The 23783-nt window shown below is 36.6% G+C and overlaps 2 protein-coding genes across 2 annotated transcripts; both read left to right on the top strand.

The window, feature by feature from the left end:
- The first annotated feature begins 316 nt into the window (after positions 1 to 316).
- Positions 317 to 13628, top strand: LOC127808362 (ran-binding protein 1 homolog a-like). Its single transcript, XM_052346881.1, has 4 exons — positions 317 to 567; positions 672 to 823; positions 946 to 1071; positions 13013 to 13628. The coding sequence occupies exons 1-4, from the start codon at positions 413 to 415 to the stop codon at positions 13249 to 13251; spliced, it is 672 nt and encodes a 223-aa protein (XP_052202841.1). The 5' UTR covers positions 317 to 412; the 3' UTR covers positions 13252 to 13628.
- A 4302-nt stretch (positions 13629 to 17930) lies between these two features.
- On the top strand, positions 17931 to 23783 carry LOC127794341 (potassium transporter 1). Its single transcript, XM_052325742.1, has 9 exons — positions 17931 to 18306; positions 19110 to 19353; positions 20077 to 20322; positions 21248 to 21298; positions 21382 to 21642; positions 21732 to 21784; positions 21898 to 22012; positions 22093 to 22347; positions 22457 to 23783. The coding sequence occupies exons 1-9, from the start codon at positions 18253 to 18255 to the stop codon at positions 23473 to 23475; spliced, it is 2298 nt and encodes a 765-aa protein (XP_052181702.1). The 5' UTR covers positions 17931 to 18252; the 3' UTR covers positions 23476 to 23783.

Genomic DNA, 23783 nt, shown 5'->3' on the forward strand with positions numbered 1-23783 from the left:
AAATATAATTTTTAATATATAAAATTATAAAAAATAAATATTAAATTTAAAAATAAACATAAATAAATTCAATAATACATTCAAACAAAATTTAAAAATAAATTTTGGAAAAAATTTAAAATTTGAAGTTAGAAATGAAATTATTATGTCTTTAATGTCTTTGTAAACGGAAATGAAAAGATATTTATGATATTTTTGTTAATATTATAAAATGTTTTAAAATTATAAAAATGATTTAAAAATATTTTTAATATGTAAAAAATAAAAGCGTCACAGACACCGAGCACATTTCCTCCTTTTCTTGCGTCATGTACGTCATGCCTACCTTCCATTGCTTTGCTAAAAACCGACTCAAATTCTCTCTGTAGTCTCTCTCTCAGAACAGTCTCAGCGAAGGCTCTCGTTCATTTCGATGGCGAGCACGGACCCGGAGCACAGAGAAGAGGAAGAAGCCGCCGCCGCCGCCGGTGAAGACGAAGACACCGGTGCTCAGGTTGCCCCGATCGTCAAGCTCGAGGAGGTCTCCGTCACCACTGGCGAGGAAGACGAAGACGCCGTCCTCGATCTGTACTCATCATATTATCGGATTTTAAGTGATCTGCTTAAATTTCAGGGTTTGTAGTACTTTGTTTCTGTTTGATTTTGTAATGCCTTTTTCCTTGCTTTATCAGGAAAGCCAAGCTTTACCGGTTCGATAAGGATGGCAATCATTGGAAGGAGAGAGGCGCTGGTTCGGTGAAGCTTTTGAAGCATAAGGAGACGGGCAAGGTTCGACTAGTTATGCGGCAATCGAAGACTCTCAAGATTTGCGCCAATCATCTCGGTTTGTTGTCTTTTTGTTTCTTTTTTGGTATCTCTTTCGTAGTTGCGTATTTTTGCCTGAGGTTTACTTATGATCGAATTGATCTTGAAATTGGTTCGATACGTGAATGTATGATGTTCCAGTTCTGCCGACAATGTCAGTTCAGGAGCACGCCGGGAACGACAAGTCTTGCGTATGGCATGCGGCTGACTTCGCTGATGGCGAGTTGAAGGATGAAATGTTCTGCATTAGATTTGCATCTGTTGAGAGTAAGTATCTTTATCAATTTTTTGCTGATCTGGTTATATGTAGATTGTTATCTGTGAATATAAAGATACGTAGAGTGCTGCATTGTGTTTGTGAGGGATGGAATGGCAGTGAGCGAGAGTTGGTTCTCATTGTTTAGGAGAGACAGTCCTTCTTTACAACACGTTTCAGAGGGGGGGAATGGAATGGAAAAGGATTTTTCTCACTTGCGATCAATGATAGTAATGGGATAGAAATGGATGGAAACACTCCCTATCCATTCTTTTTTGAAACAAGCAAAAAACAGAGTGCTTGATTGATTTGAAACCGAGAGGGCTAGGAAATATAGACAAGATACAACTCTATCTCTTTCCTATAGACTAGGAAAGGATTGGAATAATCTAATCCTAAAAACTAGGAAAAACTATCTCCTAAACTTTAGGAAATAAAACAGATATAAAATACAAACTTAAATTAACTTAAATACAATTGTGTAACAACTGGATAATACAGAGCATCCGGATAATCTACAAGGATAATTCTTTATCCTTTAATCTATTTTGAATCTTCTTATTCTCGTCCGACACTCCCCTTCAAGTTTAGGAATAGATGCAGGTCATTCCTAGCTAGCTAATCAAGGATTCAAATATTGGTTTAACCATGACTTTTGTGAGCACATCTGCTAGTTAATCAGCAGTTGGAATATAGGATAGACTTATCCCTTCTCCATCAATTTCTCGTTTTATAAAATTATTGTCTATCCTTACATGCTTCGTGTGATGATGTTGGATTGGATTCCTTACAATGCTGATTGTAGATTTACTATCACTGTATACCCTTGTAGGTTGAGTCAAGGGTTTCCTTTGGTCCCCCATTAGCCTTTCTATCCAAATAACCTCAAAAATTCCTTGGACTATGGCTCGAAATTCAGCCTCGGCTCTGTTGTGAGCCACCACTGATTGCTTTTTACTTCTCCATGTTATCACATTTCCCCATACTTTAGTGCAATAGCCCGTTGTGGACCTGCTATCCTCTAAAGAGCCTGCCTGATCTACATCAATAAACCCTTAAATTCCTCAATCCTTGGTCTTTTTAAACATCAAACCTTTCCCAGGTGTCCCTTTAAGGTATCTTAATACATGAAAAACAACATTCATATGTCTTTTGGTAGGAGAATGCATATATTGACTAATCAAACTTACTGCATAGGCTATGTTTGGCCTAGTAAGAGATAAATAGATTAATTTTCTTACCAGCCTTTGATACCTTTCCTTTTCCACTAGGATATCATCATCCTTCTCTCATATTTCCAGCCTTTGTCTAATGGTGTTCCAGCTGGTCTGCATGCCATCATCTCGATATCTTTGAGTAAATTCATAATATATTTCCTCAGAGAGATAAACAGACTTGCTCTGCTTCTTGCCACCTCCATTCTTAGGAAGTATCGCATATGCCCTAGGTCTTTAACCTCAAATTCAGCCCTCAGTTGCTTCTTTAATGCCTTAATTCCCTGCATATCATCCTATGTCACAATAATATCATCAACATAAACAATTAATATAGACTTCTTTCCATCTTTAGTGGATTTAATAAACAAAGTGTGCTCAGATTTCCCTTGTTCATATCCTAGTCAGATTAAGGACATGTTGAATTTCTAGAACCAAGCCCTAGGATACTATTTTAACCCATATAAAGATTTCTTGAGTCTACAAACATTTCCATTGTTCACCTTATTTTCAAAACCAGAGGGAATTTTCATGTAAATCTCCTTAAGTAGATCCCCATTGAGAAACGCATTTTTAATATCAAACTGAAACAAGGTCCAATCAAGATTAACAGCTATAGAAAGAAGTACTCGAATAGAGTTGAGTTTAGCTACAAGAGCAAAAGTATCCTCATAGTCTATCCCATAGGTTTGAGTAAACCCTTGGGCCATCAATCGAGCTTAATACCTTTCAATACTCCCATCGAAATTGTGTTTGATAGTAAAAACCCACTTACATCCAACTGTTTTCTTACCTGGGGGCAACTCAACAATCTCCCAAGTATGATTCCCAATCAAGGCCTTCATTTCTTCCATAACTACATCTTTCCACTTAGGATCATCCAAAGCTCCTTGGATATTTTTTAGAATCTCTGTACTATCAAGTTTGGCAATAAAACCTCTGAAGTTGGGAGATAATTTTGCATAAGATAAATGATTTGACATAGGGTATTTAACGTATGACCTTACCCCTTTTCTCAGAGCTAACTGCCCAATTGAAACCATCTCCTTGAGGAGCATGACTATCAGTGTTGTTTTCAGTCTCCTCCCTGCCTCCAATGTTATCCCCTGCTGATGCATCCCCTGAATAACTATCACCTTCCATTGGACTAGCTTCAAGGGTTGATGATTGACCATGCTGAGTTTGTGGAAGTTCTTTGGGTCTCCTGGAATACACAAACAGTGGGGAATTTTGATTTTGGGGCTTAGGAGAGGAAGAAGGAACAGTCTTAGGCTGAGAAGAAGGAGTGGGAACTAAGTTTGAGAAAGTGGGAACTATAGGGCTTGATTCTACCAGTACATTGTTAGAGATAGATGCCAGTTCTCCCCCTTGACAGGATGCCGGCAGAGGAGTAGGAAGAGGTAAAGGGAGAGGCAAAGGGTCATGAGAGTTGGCGGAAGAAGCCGTACCCAAATAATAAGAGAGGTTCTCATAGAATGTGACATCGGTAGAAACATAGAATTGGCGGGTAACAGAACAATAACACTTGTATCCCTTTTGAAAAGGAGAGTACCCAACAAAGACACACTTGAGGGCTTTGGGATCTAATTTTGTGCGGGATACATTGTGGTTATGAACATACACCACACACCCAAAGATTTTAGGATCAAGAGATGGTAGAAATGGTGCATGAGGATAGATGTCACAAAGACTCAAGAGTATCAAGAGGGGTTCTAAATTGTAAAGTTTTAGAGGGAAGACAATTTATCAAACAAGCGACTGTAAGAACAATCTCTCCCCAATATGAATGAGGAACATGGGAGGTAAACATCATAGCCCTAGCCACCTCTAATAGATGTCTATTTTTCCTTTCGGCCACACCATTTTGTTGTGGTGTGTAAGGGCAAGAACTTTGATGCAAAATACCATGTTCATACAAATAATTAGTCAAGTCATGGGAAAAGTATTCACGACCATTATTGGTATGCAAGATATGAATATGAGCTTGAAACATATTCAAAACAAATTTGTGAAAAACGTTTGAATATGCAACTAGCTTTTGATTTATCCTTCATAAGATACACCCAACATGCTCTAGAATGATCATCAATGAAGGTAATGAACCATCTAGTACCAAATATATTAGGGTGTTTAGAGGGTCCCCAAATATCACTATAGATCAATGAAATGGTGTTGAGGGCTTATAAGGGTGAATAGAATGATGAGTTTTGGACTGTTTTGCAAGAGTGCATTGCTCACAAGAAAAACTTTGGTCTTTATTGATAAAAATTTGAGGATTCAGGAATCTAAGATAAGGAAAACTGGGATGTCCCAACCGTTTATGCCATAACATAGCCTCTGCATTGGTTGTAACAATTAGAACAGGTTTATTCAAAGAGAGAGAATTTGAAATGTTTCCAGTCAACTAATAAAGTCCATCCTTAGCTTCAGCACTGCCAATCATCATCCCCGATGCTTGGTCCTGAAACAAATAGTAGGAAGGGAAAAATATCACTCTACGGTTCATGTCATTAGTGAGCCAGCTGACTGACAATAGATTGTAACTCAATCTAGGGACATATAACACTGATTTAAGCTTTAGTTTCGAAAGACAAATAGTCCCACATCCCAGGGCAAGAGAGGTTGTGCCATCGGCCATTTTAACCTCAATTAATGTATCACACGTCTTGTATTCAGTCATGTGCCTTTTGGAACTGGACATATGATCAGATGCACCCGTGTCTATTATCTAAACATCCTTAGAAAGTCTTTGTGATAACAAAGAAATATGAGAATTACCTTTCTGGACTACTGATGCAGTGGATTGATGAGTAGAAGGATTGGCAGGGGTGATACCTTGGTTTAACAGTCTGTAAAGGACATGGATCTGTTCTTCTGTTACATTCAGATCAGTCTTGCTTTCAATCTCATCGGCTATTTCAGCCACATATGCTGATCAGGTGTTTTCTCTCTTGTGTTTAGGTTTCCAATTGGCAGGTTTTCCATGGATCTTGCAACAGGTGGTTTTTGTATGGTAGGGTCTGTTATAGTGGTCACACCACTGCTTCTCCTTTCATACCTCTTTTGGAAAAAATGTCCCCTTGTTTAATAGTTGCAAGAGCAGAATTCTGATGGGTTAGATTTGTATTATCGAGTTGGTTGAGCATTACCTTTCGCCGGCTTTCTTCCCTTCTTACTTCAGCAATAACTTCCTTGAGAGATGGCAAGGGTTTAGTGCCTAAAATCCGACAGTGTTAAGCCCATGGAGAAAATCAAATATCCTATCCTTTTCAATCATCTTATTATACTTTATGCTATCAGCAATATATTCCCAACTAATGGTCTGGAACAAATCTATTTCATGCCATAACTCAACCAAAACATTAAAATATTCTGTAACACTTAAGTTGCCTTGTTTGGTCGTTCTGATGGCCAACTTTATTTCAAAGTTTTGAGATGAATTCTCCAAGTCGAAATACATCTCCTGGACCGAATCTCAAATCTCTTTAGTTGTTTTGTGGAATAGGTAAGTTCTCTCAATCCTAGGCTCCATAGAATTGATTAACCATGCCATTATGGTTGAGTTTTCGGCCTCCCAAGTGCCATAGGTAGCAGCTGTAGCAGGAGGAGCATGAGTTTCACCAGTTAGATATCCGGATTTTCCTTTCCCTTTGATCACCAGTAGCATAGATTGGAACCACTCTCTAAAATTACTACCATTCAATTTATGGTAAGTAATTTGTAGAGGATGATTATCGATTTGGGGTAGCTGGTAGATTTGGAAAAGAGAAAACCATACCAGATGAAGGAAGATGGCCTGGAGAGCTGGTAGTGGATGCCTCTGTTAGGGTAGGGTTTTGGTGAACATCAGCCATGATCTTGAGAGATGAAGAAAAAAAGAAGGATGATGATTTTATTGCTTTTGATCGAGCCTAATGCTCTGATACCATGAAACAAGCAAAAAACAGAATGCTTGATTGGTTTGAAACTGAGGGGGCTAGGAAATATATACAAGATACAACTCTATCTCTTTCCTATAGAGTAGGAAAGGATTGGAATAATCTAATCCTAAAAATTAGGAAAAACTATCTCCTAAACTTTAGGAGATAAAACATATATAAAATACAAACTTAAATTAACTTAAATACAACTGTGTAACAACCGGATAATACAAAGCATCATGATAATTTACAAGGATAATTCTTTATCCTTTAATCTATTTTGAATCTTCTTATTCTCATCCAATATTTTTAAAACCATGAAAAATTAGATTTTGTGCGTTAACAATATTAACCTGAATGCCCTTTTAGATGTTTAAATTTGCCCTAGAGTCTAGACTTAACAAAACTCTACCTTTCCATTAAGATGGTATTAATGTTAACTTATTGTTTACCCTTTTATATTACTTTCTATCCCCCACTCTCTCAAACAAGAAGAAAATAGTTTACATTTCATTCTACTGATTTCCATTACTTAACTCTATTTCAAACAAAGCCTTATGTAAAAAAACATATTAGTAGAAGTTTTATAATAAAGTCATATAATTATTAGCATTTGATGGTTTCCCACCTAATGGAATTTAGGTTTGGGATTATTGTTATTGTTGTATTAGCATTTCATGGACGAGAATTTACACTCTAAAATTTGAACTTTGCACATAAGAACTGCCAATGTTTGGACCAGATCATGCAGTTGAGTTTGTTGCATGCATCCATTATAAAAATAGGTTTGAATGGACATTCCAGTCTGGGTTCAAGGCAGATGCCAGGAAGGAAGCAGAAAATAATCTTGCCTTACATGTAATGTAGAAGTTAAGATATCATTGTGAGATTGTGATTGAAGATGTCAACTACTGAGAGCTATATGCTATGTGGCATGAGCTTGATGAGACACAAGCAATCTTGGAGACATGAGTATAGTGTTATGATGAGAGGGCTCGAGTTAAATGCATTAAAGCAGATGGTACGTCTCACGAATACCAATTGATCAGATATAAATAATGTAGTTATCCCAACACAAGTGAATTGAGGGAGTATCAATTATAGTTGACATTTGTTAAAGGAAAAGATTTAAGTTTATGGGGGATGTTGGAAATAACCTTAATCTTAATGTCTAGATACATGGAAGTGTGTGTCTAATTAGGATTATGAGTTTCTAGATACATGGAATAGGAAGTGAAGAGTGCCTTGATATGCGCATAATGAGTGTATTTTCTTATGCCTGCAAATGGTGCATGTATGTACAGGTCTGTAAATACCTAACTAAGAAGTTATGAACTGTAGAGTGGAGTGCCACGTGTTCTTGAATGAAGCTCTCTCTCTCTCTCTCTCCCGGTGTAGTTTTTTTCTTGCATTAACCTACAAGATATAGTGAGAAAACAAGCTTCTTCCAAAGTATTTCTCTTCCTCCAACAATGTGGCATCAAAGCTGGTGGTTCGATCTTGTTGTTAGAGGAAAAGGATCACTATTAGAGCGTGTGTGAAAAAAATAGTATGTGTGATCTCCAAGATTGGTGGAAAAAGATACTGTTGAGGGGCTGGTTGCATGCCATCTTCAATTGAAGGAAACTTGTCGAGAGAGAGAGAGAGTGAGTTCTAAGATAGATTCCACAAAAGTGTAAAGGTAAGAGGTTGTCTTTAAGGACACTAAGGTGACAACAACAACCAACCGTTTGTGAAGTGTTGAAAAGATGGAAAGTGAAGCACCGATTTTTCTGACAGTTTTGTCAAAGATGGTGCTCAAAGAACTACTCATTAAGCTGAATCTACCCCTCTTCCCCCTCAAACAGTACACACTTGTCAAAAGTTTGGACCAAATTTCCATGAGTATGTTGCTTGTGTCCATTATAACAATGGGTTTGAATGGACATTCTAGTTTGGGCTCGAGGCAGATACCAAGAAGGAAGCAAAAAACAGTATTGCCCTTTGTGTAATCCAAAAGTTTAGATATCATTATGCTTGTGATTGAAGATGTCAACTCTCAAGGGCTATATGTCATGATGTATGAGCTTGATAAGACACAAGCAATCCTTGTGACATGGTATAGTGTCACAACAAGGTGGCTCATGAGTTGAATATCTCAAAGCAAATGGTCATTGACATTCAGAGGGGATCTTGGAACAACCTTAAATCTTAATGTCTAGATACATGGGAAGTGAATGGTGGTTTTGGATTGTGAATCTCTAGATACACGAAATAGGTAATAAATAGTGTTTGGATATGTGTGTGATGAGTCCTTTTTAATATGTGTATGTTTAATATGTGAATGGTGTATGCGTATATGAGTCTATAAAAGCTATGAACTGTAAAGGGGAGTGCCATGTTTTCTTGAATGAAGTTATCTTTATTGTGTTAATCATTCTCTGTGTAGTTTTCATGATGCATTAACGTACAAGATATAGTGAGAAAAACAAGCCTCTTCCAAAATACTTCTCTTCCTCCAACAAGATGGTATCAAAGCCCATCGTGCTTCCAACATATTACTTTAGCCATATTTCCAACAATATCACTTTAGGTTAGTGCATCAACTAAACTACATGATAGAAAGAGCTTTGTTCAAGAACTCACGACTCTATATTTCTTAGCTTCTTAACGAGGTATTTATAGACTTGTACATATGTTCACCATTCACACATTAAACACATACATATCTAGGCGCTATTGACTTCCCATTCCATATATCTGGACATTAAGGTTTAAAGTTATTTCTTCTTCTCTCCTTATGCTGAACTCTTTTACTTCAAAGAATTTCAACGATTATTGATGCTGCCCCAATTCACTTGTGTTGGGACAGCTACATCACTTGTGCCTAATAACTCACCTGCCAACTTGTTGTGATGCTGTATCCATGGCATATAGCTCACAATAGTTGGCATCTTCAATCACAATCTTGTAATGATATTTTAACTTTTGATTTACGTGTAAGGCAATGTTGTTTTCTTCTTTCTTCTTGGTATCAGGCTCAAATCTAGACTGGAATGTCCATTTAAACCCATTGTTATAATGGACGCATCCAACAAACTGAGGCGCAAGATTTTGTCCAGACTTTTCAGAGTTGTATACAGTGGGGAACAGATTCAATTTATTGAGTTCTTTGAGCACCATATCGAACCAAATTATGCAAAAAACTGGAGCTTCACTTTTACATTTTTTTGACACTTCACAAACGGTTGATTGTTGCTAACACCTCAGTGTCCTCAAGGAAGACCTCTTGTCTTCACACTTTTGTGGAGTCAATCTTAGAATTCACACTCTCTTGATGGGTTTCCTTTGCCTAGAGACTTCCACACAACCAACCATCTGAACAGGTTATCTTTTCACCAAACTTGTAGCGCACACTATTTTTGCGCATATGCGCCAGCCAATAGTGATTCTTTTCTTTAGATGATAGGATCAAGTTTCTTGCTCTGATATCTCTTTGTTGGAAAAAGAGGAATATTTTGGAAGAAGTTTGTTTTCTCACTCTATCTTATTGGTTAATGCATCAAGAAACTACACGAGAGTGAGGAACACACTAGAAATAACTTCATTCAAAAACACATGGCATTTTCATAGCTTCTTAGAAGCTAGGTATTTATAGACTCATTCATATATGCACCATTCACACATTGAACACTCATATTAGAAAATAGTCGTCACACACATATCTAGAGTCTCTTCACTTCTTATCCCATGTATCTAGAGACTTGCATTCGTAAACAACCATTCACTCCCCATGTATCTAGACATTAAAATTTAAGGTTATTTCCCATAGCTGAGAGTTCTCCAATATATGATTCTGTAGTTGGTGTCAGATTAGGTCTGTTTGTTTTGACATTTGTAGATGTAGATATCACTATTTGCTCTATTGACGCCCTCTGTGATTTCCCTGATGGGGGGTGCATATTTCTCTTGAAGTTTGGTATTGTTGTATGTCTGATTTTTGGTTTTCTTCATCTTTATCTTAACAAACATTTTCATGGAAGGAAGAAAGAGTGCTGTTGTGGGGAGGTAAAGAGAAATTAGAGGCAAGAGAGCCTTCTTGGACTTGACTCTATTTACTTCATTTGGATTATACTATTTATATTAGAAATGATATATATTGTTGATTGTATGACCTTTAAAGAATTTAGAAGTATATTTTTGGATGTGTTTCTGCTGATCTTTAGTATTCTTTATGTGAAAACTTCCTTTTCTGGCATAAAGAAATTAAGTTCTGCATTGAAGTTGTTATTATGCTCCTATGTTTTGTTCATTCATTGGAAATCTTGACATTTACACATCTTGTTTTCTTGTCAGTCTTTAGTTGCTACAAAGGGACTGAGGATAAGATTAGGCAGGAAGCAAAAATACAGCCTGAATGTGGCAAATTGTTATAGAAAATAACATGGCAAGAACGTGTCAATAAATATATCTGTAATTAATGACATGAAATATTACTACTTCGCTTATATTTCACATTTTTACCTTCATATTTTTTTGCATTATTTATTTCAAATGGCATGGAGCCAACACATAACCTGTCAGATCAAAAACCACTTAACGGGATTAAGGTTTGCATTGTCATTGTTGTATTTCAAATGGCATGGCTCTTCTCCTTACCAATTTTGCCACTTTGATTGACCATATCATGTCTGTATGAGGCACCATACTCTATTTTATGTTACATGTGTTTGGTCTGGCATTGAGTCAAAGATACATCCAAATGGTATGCAGTATTGTCCAATACTAGTACCTTACTGAACCAATGACGAATTCAGTTCATTATCTGGTATGGTATTAATAACAACGGGGCGGTGCCATTCTTGCTTGTATAATTACATTATGCTCAAAGATTTCGTGAATTGTGAACTGTAGTAAGTGTGAATGACAGAGCACACGGAAGGTTAAGGTGCCCCAGAATGCCACAATCAAGTCTCAAGATCACAGAACCAGAGCATGTACACATTCGTGTGCAGAAGTAGCATCACATAGAGATGATGCGAAGAACTAGGGCGGTACAATCAATAAACAAGAAAGAGTGAGAAAGATCTGGCGTGAGAAAGAGAAAGAAAGAACAAGCAGCCAAATGAAGATTAAACCCTCTTTGGGGGCCTTTTAAATGGCAGGACATGGGTGCCCTAATGGGCTCCACATGGACTGAGTTTGCACAAGCCCCACGTCTAGCGGTCTTTTCAAATGGAGGTGGGCTGGCCATTTATGTCGGCCCATTTCTTGCTTCAACCAGGTCCCTGTCCTGGTTAAATTAAATTAGTTCTTTTTATTCAGTTTTAATTCACTTTTCTTAAATTGAAAAATTGAGGCTTCACATTTCATGGTATCTTATTTTGGCACTTCAATTTTATCTGTTGTGATTCATTGAAGACCAATGATTCTAGGGCCCCAGGACCTTGAGTTGTTGTGAACTCAAGATTCTCCTTTACCTAATACTTAACCAGTAAATTCTTTTTGGCAGCTTCAAGTGAGCATTACTTTAAAATCATGCTTGTCTGTTGAGACCCCACTGACAGCTTTGCTGCCAATAAATGATGTTTTACTTTGATAGCTGGCAAAATAGTGGAAGCAGAGTTTTACCTAAGTAACTCATGGGATGCTAGAGAAACGCCTAAGATTGTTTTTATGATACCCATCAAATTTCATTCGTTCCAATGATCAATGATGAATTTGATGGTCTGGTCATGGTCACCTAATAATTTTTGTATGGTATTATTGTATTTATTGCTGCAACAATTTTTACTGCAACCAATAAAGTCTTTTTTCGTCAGCTTCAAATGATCTTTATCTTAAAACCAAGCTTATGGTGAGAAACTACCAACTTCCTGACTTTGCTATCGTTGATGATGTTTTACTTTTATAGCTGAAAAGAGTGGAGGCATAGAGTTTTACCTAGGTAGCTCTTGGGATGCTAGAGAAACACCTAGATTGCTGTTTTTATGATACCTATTAAATTTTATTTGCTCCGGTGATTAAAGATGGATTTGATGGTCTGGTCATTCATGGTCAGCTAATACTTGCTATTTTGTATTATCATATTTATTGATGCAACAATTATTTCTTTATGTTATTCTATAGTTGATATGTTGAGCCATGTGCAATTGATTTGAACATGGAAGAGTGATAGAACCCTCCCCATATATATCATGTGAAAGAAGTTTCCATTTGAGAAAAGAAGACAACTTTCATGTGCAATCATAATTTTGAAGTCTCATTTAACTTTTCTTTGGAACACTGCATGATTTCTGATCTAGTTATTTAGTTGGCAATACTGTGTGATGGACCAAAAAGTGAATTAGGATACTTGATGAATGCTTCCATCCGCTCACTCAACTGTAAGCTTGGACTAGCATCATGTGTTGGACCACTTGTTGAAAAGTACCTTGAAACCGTGTAAATTCTGGAACTTAAACTATCAGTTATTGGTTGCTAAAGATGTATGCTAATGCAGTAGTTCTTACATGCATTATGACTTGGTCGCTTTCAGCCTTTACCTTCTTTGCATGTTAGGCCTACTATTCTACAATCTAATTTGATCTGCTGTTGAGGACAAGCTACGCCATGCAATGATGATAGGCATGTCAGTTCACTTAATGACTGTATTTCTATACGTGCATTTTTACATGTACATTCATTATGTTTTTCCCCTCTCTGTTTTCTTTCTTTTTGCTAATATTGGTTCCAAATATAGCATAAATGTTCCTGCAGGCCAACTCGTATTCGTTCTCTGGTATTGGTGATCATTGCTTCAGACATTTTTATCTTAAAGTGTGCCCTTTGTTATTTAGACTGCAAAACCTTCATGGAAATGGTTCAAGAGGTAGCTGAATCTCAGAGGAAGAAAGATGAAAACATAGATGCATCTACCGCTGCGGGGCTACTTGAGAAGCTGAGTGTTGAAGAAAATAAATCCGAACTCGAAGATAGTGAAAAGGTACCTGTTGCTGCTAAGGGGAAGGAATCTGAAACTGAGAGTGAGAAGGTGGGGGCAGAGAAAAAGGGCGAGGAGCCTATTTCTTCAACATAAGGTGGGGACACGTTTGTGGCAACACGTGGGTGGAGTTTGGAGTATGTCGATATTGTTTGAGGTTTACGGTATGGCCTTATTCACTACCCTTATCTTGAGGTATTATATCATTTTCAGATGCAGTGGTCTCTGATTTATGGGTGGTAACGATATGGATGAGTCCTCCAACCGAGTGGGGTCAAAAAGGGTTCTGTTTCCATGTCATGGTTTCAGTCACTTGATTCAAGGTGTTTATTTTTTACCCTTAAAAAATTCCTTTTTTTCAATCCCCATGTAAGTTGCTTGTCAGGTCATTGCTCAAAATGGTTTACTCTGCAGTATTGTAGATGTATAAACATGGTTTCCATTCAGATGTAATTTTTTATTCGCTTGCTTCACATCATTTTCATATCGTTTTATTGCTACGCTTACGCAAGGTTCTTTGGAGTTGCAAGGGGGGTTAGGCGTTTGATCATGTTGTGTGTTGTGTTTCGTTCAGTCTTTGGTTTTGATCAATGGTCTATTGCAGCATTCGCTACTTGGCACTCTCGGGTTTTATGGATGGATATGCCATAGCTTTGTTTAAAAACTGGCAGCATGATTATCCGTGTAAACCATGAACCTATTATTTAACACTTCCCAAGTTCAATATCTTTCTGTCCATGTGAGTTGTTAAATACTTGATATAGAACGCAACGCCAAGAACTGATATGTTGCCCGATGCGGGCTATGGGAGTGCCCCCCACGCCTCCTCTTTCAAATCGCCCGGACTGTTGACAATCCTGATAGGACCCTACCCAACTCTTTCCATCTATCTTAAGTGACTAGTTCCAGCTCATGATTAATGCATCTGTACAATGTACTAGCAATTATTTATTGTACGGTCTATATTTAATTTTTTATGAGAAAAAGGGCAGGTCGCGTCAACTTTCAGTCCCAATCTCCCAAATAATTGTTTGGTTGAAAGAGAGACTGAAACAGATCTTGGCCTTCAATCTCACCCGAACCCACTTTCTGATGATCGATCAAATCATCTACTAACAACCTCAATTTTTAATTTGAACCTCCCCTCTGTCGTCAATGATGAGTGAACCTTGAAATCAAATGTCTAGCCATGAAATGGATCACACACATACATATATGTGCATATATTTTGTGCACCCGTGAGAAGAAAAATCCCATTCACAGTTCACATTATTGCTTTCCTGAGTCATTTTCTTCAAAATTCACCAATACCTTTCAAAATTTCTATTTTAGCCTTTACAGCCATCTTCCTCCCCTTTTACTCCTCACAACCACAATCACAGTTGCAGCCATTCATCTGCTTCATCTCTCTTTCTCTCTCATTGCATCCACCTCTTTCTCTCTCTCTTTCACACCCATCTCTCTCTTCCCCAAATATATACACAAACACACACAGATATATATATATATACACACACAAATGCATGACTGCAGCCATGACAGTCGTCGCCAGCCACCATGACTGCAGCCATCAATGGAGGGAACCCCGACTTTACACGGTCAAAGAACCTTGGGTTTTCCAACTGCACACGGCCGAGAGAACCTTGGGTTCTCGACTGCCAGCAGTTGGGGAACCCTTGTGTTCCCCGACCTCATGGGTTTGGAACATTTTTTTTATTATTTTAATTAAAAAATATTGTAATAAAATAAAAAATTAAATTAAATTTTTTAATAAAATAATACAAATAAATATATTTTTTAAATATCTGTATTTTTAAGTAATTCAATAACATAAATTAATTGATTTTAAAAATTGTAAAGTATTAAAAATTCAACACCTAATCATGAATGATTTAAAAAAATCATTCATGATTTAATTCTAAAAAAATAAAAATTTCTTTCTTTGATGATAATCAAATACGATTTTCACTATAAAATTTTATTCAAATAATGATATGGAAGTAAAAAATTTAATTCAAAATTTAATATTTTTATTTTTAGTACTTAAAAAATTAAAATTAGTTAATTTATTTTATTGAATTACTTAAAGGTACATATATTTAAAAAAAATTATTTATTTGTATTATTTTTTAATTTTTTTTATTACAATAATTTTTTTAATTAAAATAATAAAAAATATGTATTCTTGACCCATAGAGGTCGGGGAACATAAGGGTTTCCCGACTGTTAGTAGTTGGGAACCCAAGGTTCTCCGACCGTACAAAATTAGGGTTCCTTCTGTTGATGGTTGTGGCTATATATTTTTGTGTGTGTATATATATAGGTTTGTTTGTGTGTGTGTATATATATATATATATATGTGTGTGTGTGTGCATATTCGAGAACACAGAGAGAGATGAGTGTGAGAGAGTGAAAAAGATTGCATCGTGAAAGAGTGAAAGAGATTGGTGCAATGAGAGAGAAAGAGAGATGGAGCATATGGGTGGATGTGGCTATGGCTGTGGGGAGTAAAAGGGAAGAAAGATAATTGTGGTTGTGAAGGGTAAAATAAGATTTTTGAAAGATGATAAATTTTGACGGAGCATATGGGTGGATGTGGCTATGGCTGTGGGGAGTAAAAGGGAAGAAAGATAATTGTGATTGTGAAGGGTAAAATAAGATTTTTGAAAGATGATAAATTTTGACGAAACCAATCGTGGAGAGTAATAATTTGAGTTGTGAATAAATTTTTTCAGTGGGAACAGAGGAAATAGAAAAGGGAAAGAATGGTCCGCAGTTCTTCAGGATTAAGAGGAAGCCAAGGGGACCCCACACAAGATATGGGCAGAGAATGCATTCCTTGACTTCTGATTGAATGAGGCACAAACACTCCTACCTCAATCTGGTTAATAAACTATTTATTTACTTAATATTTTTAGCTGAACAGCTAGGTGAAGCTGATGTAGACACCCTAGTGCAAATGAATAGTAAAAAAATATTATGAGTATATCTTTGTGTATTTTTTAGACTATATAAAGATGTATTAATAATAAAAAAGCCTCTCATGAGGTGCATAGAAACGTGTGAAGTGCATGTGAGGTACAGGATATTTTAGTCATAATATTTTTATATGTAGTCCAAGATGTATAAAATAGTTATATATCTAAGCATGATTCTGAATTAAAATCCCACTTTGACCAAAAAATATGATTTACCTCCCAATTGTTGCATCGCAATGAAGGGTAGGTTTGGATTTTTAATTCTATGTCATTTTCAAAGTACTAATTCCCTTGTGGTCCAAACTCTAACATTATTGTGGCCAATTAATTGATTCTACGAATCTAATATATATATATATATATAATTGTATCCTAAAGATCTTTAAACAACAAAACTTTAAAAAATGACATCATGTATTTCAAATTTATTTTACAAGTCTAAAATATAATAAACAGTCAAATATATGTAATATGGATATAATAGCCATGGGGATGGTCTTGCATTTTGACATTGTGAAATGATTTTTAAAAAATTGTATTTTATATGGATTAAGATTAATTTTGAATTCAAGTGATGGCAAAAAAATAAAAGAATGTAGGAAAGATTGAGAAGCCAAATGGAGGGAATAAAATAAATAAAATTAATGAGACCCATCAATAATTTGAGAGGAATAAGGATTTCAGGTGGAAAGAAACCACCCCTTCACAAGTTTGAAAGGACAAAAGCTTGATTGTTTGCATATGAGAAGGAGTTGGGTTCAAGCCCTAATAAACTAGTAGAAGATCACCGAGGAGAATTTTATTAAAGTCCCAAATCGTTTGAAGTAAAATACGAGAATAACACACTTACCTTATTATAAATTTATTTCATGTTTTTTTTTTTTGTATATAATGAAACAACTATAAGATATGTAGATAATAACATGATACATAAAGGACATAATTTATAGAAAAAGGCTAATAAAACTTTTTAAATAATAGGGTAAAACTGTTTGCTTAATTTTAATTTTGGATAGTTTTTTAATTTTTTCAATAATTATGCCTAACTTATTTTTTTAGTTTTGATTGTGAAGCAGCACTATTAGTTTTTATAGTAAAATAAAATGTTACTGTATCAATGGAGAAAAGTGGAGCTGGAAATAGGATGACAATTGATTGTTATCTTACAAAGCCCCTCTCCTCCCTTTAGTTTTGACAATGGTCGAATCATCTTACCTCTCTCACTCTCCCTTGTCACCGACGGCCAAAGGCAATCAAGATCCTCCATAGAAGGGGCTTTTAGAAACCCATCATAATGGGATTTAAACTTTCAAATTTTGTATCTTAAAAGAGGGAGAAAGGGAGAAACAAAAAAAAGAGTTAACATAAAAATATATATATATATATGTCCATATTAAATAAGATCTTCTTGTCTTACGGTAAAAGATGAAAGTCGATTAAAGAATTTAATTATTAGAATTTATTTTTAGTTATGCATTGATTTATTTATTTATTTTTTTCCTCCTACTTTTCTTTCTCTCTCTTTCTATTTTCTCTCTTTTCCCATCTCAACTTTTTTTAAAATGAAAAAAATTGATATAATTATTGAAAAAAATTAAAAATTCAATCTGAAAATAAAAAAAAGCTAAAATTTTAATATTTTTTTAGTAATTTACCCACAAACAGAAAGTGTCCTTGTAGTTCTTAGAGTTGGAAATTTAGTTGTATTTTCAGTGTATTTTTTGTGGATAAGAAACTAATTCTGCTAAGTGTTAATAGTTAGAGTTGGAGAAGAAAGAAAAGGAAAGAAAACAGAGAGTCCCACAAATAGAAAGGAAAAGAAAGGAAAGGAAAGGAAACACGAGTCCCAAATAATGGTAGAATTGGAACCGTACAAGCATTGAATGCATTCTGCAACTTCTTTGCTTTCTGCTAACTTACTTGCCCACACGCACCATTTGCCCGTTTACTGCTTTTGTTACTACTACTACTGCTGCTGCTGCTGCTGCTGCTGCTCTCTCTCTCTCTCTCTCATATATTTTGGAGTATTCAGGTTCTCTTCGGTTTCCACTCACATTCCTTCTGGGGTCTTCATCTCATCATTCAAATCCTTGAGGCCTGGAAGTCCCCTTTTTGGCAAATGATGAAAGCAAGAAGATCGCTGGAATCTCTAGAAAATGGGATTTCTCAACAGGTGCTTCATTCCTTCTCCTTCCGTCTCTCCAGTATTGTTCGAATTTGCTGTTTATGCTTTCCAATGTACTGCTGCATTGTGCTGTTTGTCATTTTTGTTTTGGTTTTCTGGGTTTGTGTTGAATGGGCTAGTGGATGCCAGTCATTTTGTGGGTTTCTGGATGTTGGGCTTCCTGCAAGGGTTTTGAGTTGAATGCTCTGGGATAAGTGGTGTTTTGCGCAAAGATGGACATTGGTAAAAATATGCACATGGAAACCCAAGGCAAAAAGGTAGTAGGATAATAGGTGGGGATGGTGTTTTGTGTAATTTGTTGGCTTCGGTTCATTTTTGAGGTTTTGGGTGGAGTTTATTTATGGTGGTTCCAATGAAACTGCTGCTTATGGATTTATCTACAAAGAATAGCATGGTTTCCAGAGGAAGAAAGTCGAGTACTAGTAATTATTGTTTTGATTGATTTGAAGCTGAATTGTCAGCATTTAATTGCAGTATGGTATTTCAAGTATTTAGCATGCAACCAAAGTTTCAGTAATTAATTGGTTTGTTTGTGTATACAGTAACAGCAGTACCCAGCTGGGATTAAGTTTGGAATCCAACTAGAAGGAAAATGTCTGTGTGGTTTGGGGGGTGGGATGGGAGGACCTAAAGTATGCAACACCATTCGTGCTTCTTTCCCTACTTTACACAAATTAGTTCACATGGTTCAATCACAATCAAAAGCATGGCATTGTCTTGATTTGATTCCATGGCTTTGTCTTGATTCCTTTTGCTTTCTAAATTTTTGATTGATATTTCTTCTTAATCAGAATGTGAAGAAGGTATCATGTTCCACAGTTCTTACATTAGCTTACCAGAGTCTTGGAGTTGTTTACGGTGATCTCAGTACCTCCCCTCTTTATGTATACAAAACCACCTTCTCTGGGAAATTGAGCCTCCACGAAGATGATGAGGAGATCTTTGGAGTGCTCTCATTTATTTTCTGGACATTCACTCTGATTGCTTTATTCAAATATGTCTTCATTGTGATATCAGCCAATGACAATGGTGAAGGTGCGTATACTCTCATACACTTGTTTTATTTACAGGCTCGTTGAAGACAAACTGAGTTTCTGGCCTAAAAGTTGGCACCCCTGCATTCTAATGGTTAATGCAACATGAGAAATTACCAAGAAGGAAGTAGAAAGGCAGATTAACATGTTTATTTATGCTTGCAAGACTTAGGTCTGATTCCCAGTGACTTCGAAACTGTTTCCCTGCAAATTTGGAGTTTAACTGAAGATGACGAATAAAAATAAAAAGTCAATGCACCTTTTTTTAGAGCATTTTCTGATATTGTTTCTCATTGAAGAGGTTCACATGGTTGACAGACCTATCAGCTCAGAATGATGAACTGCCAAGGTTCTTCGTATTTTCAGGAAGATGACGTATATATAATTTTGTAAAATTGCCATATGTCTACAGTTATTACTAGTTTTTATTTACTTGTATTTTCTACTTCTAGTCTAACATATCATTAGGTCCACTGAGACCCTTACTTGTCCTGTTCTCACCCCCCCAACCTTTCCTTCCCTCAGTTAAGTGTTAGACATGCTAACCATTTGGTTTCTAGCTGTTTTTTCATTCTCATCATGCAGGAACATTTTTCTGCATCATTTTTCCTTACTTGCAAATTGATTGCATTCTCCTGAGTTTCATTTGTTCAAATCTTAGTTCTTAAAACTTGGAGAAAGGCAAGAGAAAATCATTTATGTCGACTTTGCCTCCGTCATGCAGGTGGTACCTTTGCTTTGTACTCTCTACTCTGCCGACATGCAAGGCTTAGCATTCTACCCAATCAAGAAGAAACAGATGAGGCACTATCTTCATATGCTATAGAAAGACCAGTAGAAACATGGCAGAGTTCCATTCTAAAGTCATTCTTTGAGAAGCACCCAAAATTGTGTAAGGGGCTATTGATTTTTGTTTTGCTGGGAACATGTATGGCAATTGATGATGGAATATTCACCCCTGCAATATCAGGTAACTGAATCTGATGTAGTTTCTTCAATACTGTTTGCTCACCTGGATCCATAAGATTACAAGCTTTCTTGAATCAACTCATGATAGTTTGTTTCTTGCAACTAACCGTTGATCAGCTATCAGGAACAGACTTGAACTGCCTACCTTAATCCTTCAACTGAGCCAACCAAACATCCACCCCCCTTCCTCCCCTGGCAATATATGTACCCACACATATATGTATAGATATGAAGCTCTGATTTCCATATTAATAATCTAGGCTATTGCCTACTCACATAAAATAAATCATCTATTTGTAGGAATCCAGTTCTTGAATGAATACCTATGTCATATCTCGAATTTTTTTATTAGAATTTTTTGCCGCTATGATTAATATGTAAATCTCTATTCTGTTGTTCTTTGTTGCATCTAGGGAGTTGAATATCTCTCAAAATTTTCTGAAGCAGATTGTCTTCATAAGTTCTACTTGGTGGTTTTTCTCATGGAGACATGTCCTTATCCAGAATCTGAGAGCCAATACCTGAGATTAATTTTACTCTTTCATGTGGTCAAATTGAATTTCTAATGATGATTGGAGGTAAAGGATATTGATCAAAGATCGCATTAGCTGAAATGGACATTTGGAGCAATCACGCTTAACTGCATCTGTCTTCTAAATTTTTAATAAGCTAGGGTTAAATTTTATGATGCAAAAGTGAAAATAACTCTCTGTTTGTCTTTCTCTCAGAAAGACGTGCTTCATATATGAGTCCTGAGATGGACCTTTCCTTTTACATCCTGATTTGAATGTTCAAATTGCAATGAAGATGGACCTTTCCTTTCCTGTATATGCTCGTTTAGCATTGTTATATCGACCCTTTTAGAAAAGCTGAATTTTCAGGATTCAGTTTATGATTGCAACTAAGAAATGATCTTTCTTTTACAGTTCTTTCAGCAGTTTCAGGTGTTAAAGTTAAATTTGCAGGACTTCATGAGAGTAAGTTTATTTCCTTTGCAACAACATAAATGTTAGTACTAAATGCCATCAATATCTGATGCATTTGATTTCTTTCTCTCCAGACTATATTGTCATAATATCATGCATCATTTTAGTGGGACTTTTCTCTCTTCAGCATCATGGAACACACAGAGTTGCTTTTATGTTTGCACCAGTTGTCACTGCTTGGCTTCTTTGCATTGGTGGCATAGGAGCTTATAATATTTTCAAGTGGAATCCATGTATACTTCATGCACTTTCTCCTTCTTACATGTTGAAGTTCCTCAGAAGTACAGGCACTGAAGGTTGGGTGGCCCTAGGCGGAGTGGTTCTCTCAATCACAGGTATCTTGATTCACATTTATGTTACAAATGTAGCATTAAGCTTGCTGGAGAAAGCTACAAGAAATTGTTTACCTCAAATTTTGTCTCAGGTGTGGAAGCAATGTTTGCTGATTTGGGCCACTTTTCTGCACTATCAATTAAGGTAATTTGAACTGTAAAATCTGATATTGTAAGTGTTTCAAGTACAAAAGTAATGTTGTGCACATTTATTTCTTAGATACAATATTGACATTGTAAGATTTTTCTGTAATCCAGATAGCCTTCACATTTCTTGTGTATCCTTGTTTGGTTCTTGCGTATTTGGGTGAGGCCGCATTCCTCTCTAGGCATCATCAAGATATCCAGAGAAGTTTCTACAAAGCAATACCAGGCAAGATTTTCCTGAGATACCCATATAGTTGTGTCTTGTTCTTTGTTTATTATCTCATTGACACCATAACTCGTCAGCAGAACCAATATTCTGGCCGGTGTTCATAGTGGCAACTTTTGCTGCTGTGATAGGGAGTCAAGCTGCAATATCAGCTACCTTCTCTATTATAAGTCAGTGCTGTGCACTGAGTTGCTTTCCCAAGGTCAAAATAGTACACACTTCAAGTAAAATATGCGGGCAGATATACATTCCAGAGATTAATTGGATGTTAATGTGCCTCTGTTTATCCGTGACAATTGGATTAAGGGACACAAACATGATCGGACATGCATATGGTATCAATCTATACCTTCAGTTTAAAAAGAAAATTGTTGAATTTATCATTTAGGCCTTCTTTTGCCCTCGTGGTCTAACTAAGAGTGGATTGCATTGCCATGTTTGTAGGGCTTGCTGTCACGACTATCATGTTTGTGACAACTTGCTTAATGGCAATGGTGATGGTAATTGTGTGGAAGCAGAATATCTTCACAACCATTGCATTTATGGTGTTTTTCGGATCAGTGGAACTTCTTTACTTCTCCGCAGCCTTGTTTAGAGTTCCTGATGGTGGCTGGGTCCCGCTTGTGCTGTCTTCGATCTTTATGTCTGTTATGTTTCTGTGGAACTATGGAACTTTGAAGAAACACCAATTTGATGTTGAAAACAAGGTTTTGATGACTAGGATACTGTCCTTAGGGCCTAGCCTTGGCATGGTTCGGGTCCCTGGAATTGGACTTGTTTACACTAATCTGGTGACAGGTGTCCCTGCTGTTTTTGGTCATTTTATAACCAACTTACCTGCTTTCCACCAGGTGGTAATATTCATCTGCATCAAATCTGTTCAAGTTCCATATATCGGTGAAAAAGATAGGTTTCTCGTACGCAGGGTGGGGCCAAAAGAGTACAGCATGTTCAAGTGCATTGTCAGGTACGGTTACAAGGATCTGCAGCAGGAGAACTATGATTTTGAAAACAGATTGGTGTGCACAATCATACAATTTGTTGAAAGAGAAGGACAAGGAGGCGAGCTGCAACCACTGGCAGGATCACCTACTGAGTTTGGGAAACCAGACGTTGAAGCCCGGGATCTTCCTGTACAAGCCTTGCCCTCCTCCTATCCAGATCACGGAGAAGAAATGGTTCGCTCTATACACGATTTCAACACAATGGAAGCAGGGAACGGGCACCTGGAGGGTTCGTCTCTAAAAGACGAGTCAATGCAGATACTGAGGGCTAGGGAGTCTGGCATTGCCCATATCCTTGGGCATTCTTATGCACAGGCAAAGAAATCATCGTCTGTTTTCAGGAAATTTGCCATTGATGTGGTCTATGCTTTCCTAAGCAAAAACTGTAGGGAACCTGATGTTTCTCTGGATGTGCCTTACACTTCTTTGCTGGAAGTTGGCATGATTTACTATGTCTAGCCTCTGGAGAAAGTGTGCATAATAATATATACGGAATTCATCATCCAAACAGAGCTTGCCTGCAGCATTGCAATGGAGGCCACAGCCATTGAAATGACAAATTGATTACAGAATCATCTATACAGATACAATTTTAGTCTTTAGCTGAGAGCTTCAGATTTCCTGCTACACGTGCATGTGATGTAATTAGACCTTGTAAAGATTAAACAGAGAAGGAAAAATGCTCTGCTTTTATGCTTATGTCCATGAAAAATGCTGAGGATATATTGTATAGTTGAAGCATCTTCTTCTTTGGTAACATGTCTATT

This window comes from Diospyros lotus, chromosome 1, assembly GCF_014633365.1.
Source record: "Diospyros lotus cultivar Yz01 chromosome 1, ASM1463336v1, whole genome shotgun sequence".
Classification (NCBI taxonomy): domain Eukaryota; kingdom Viridiplantae; phylum Streptophyta; class Magnoliopsida; order Ericales; family Ebenaceae; genus Diospyros; species Diospyros lotus.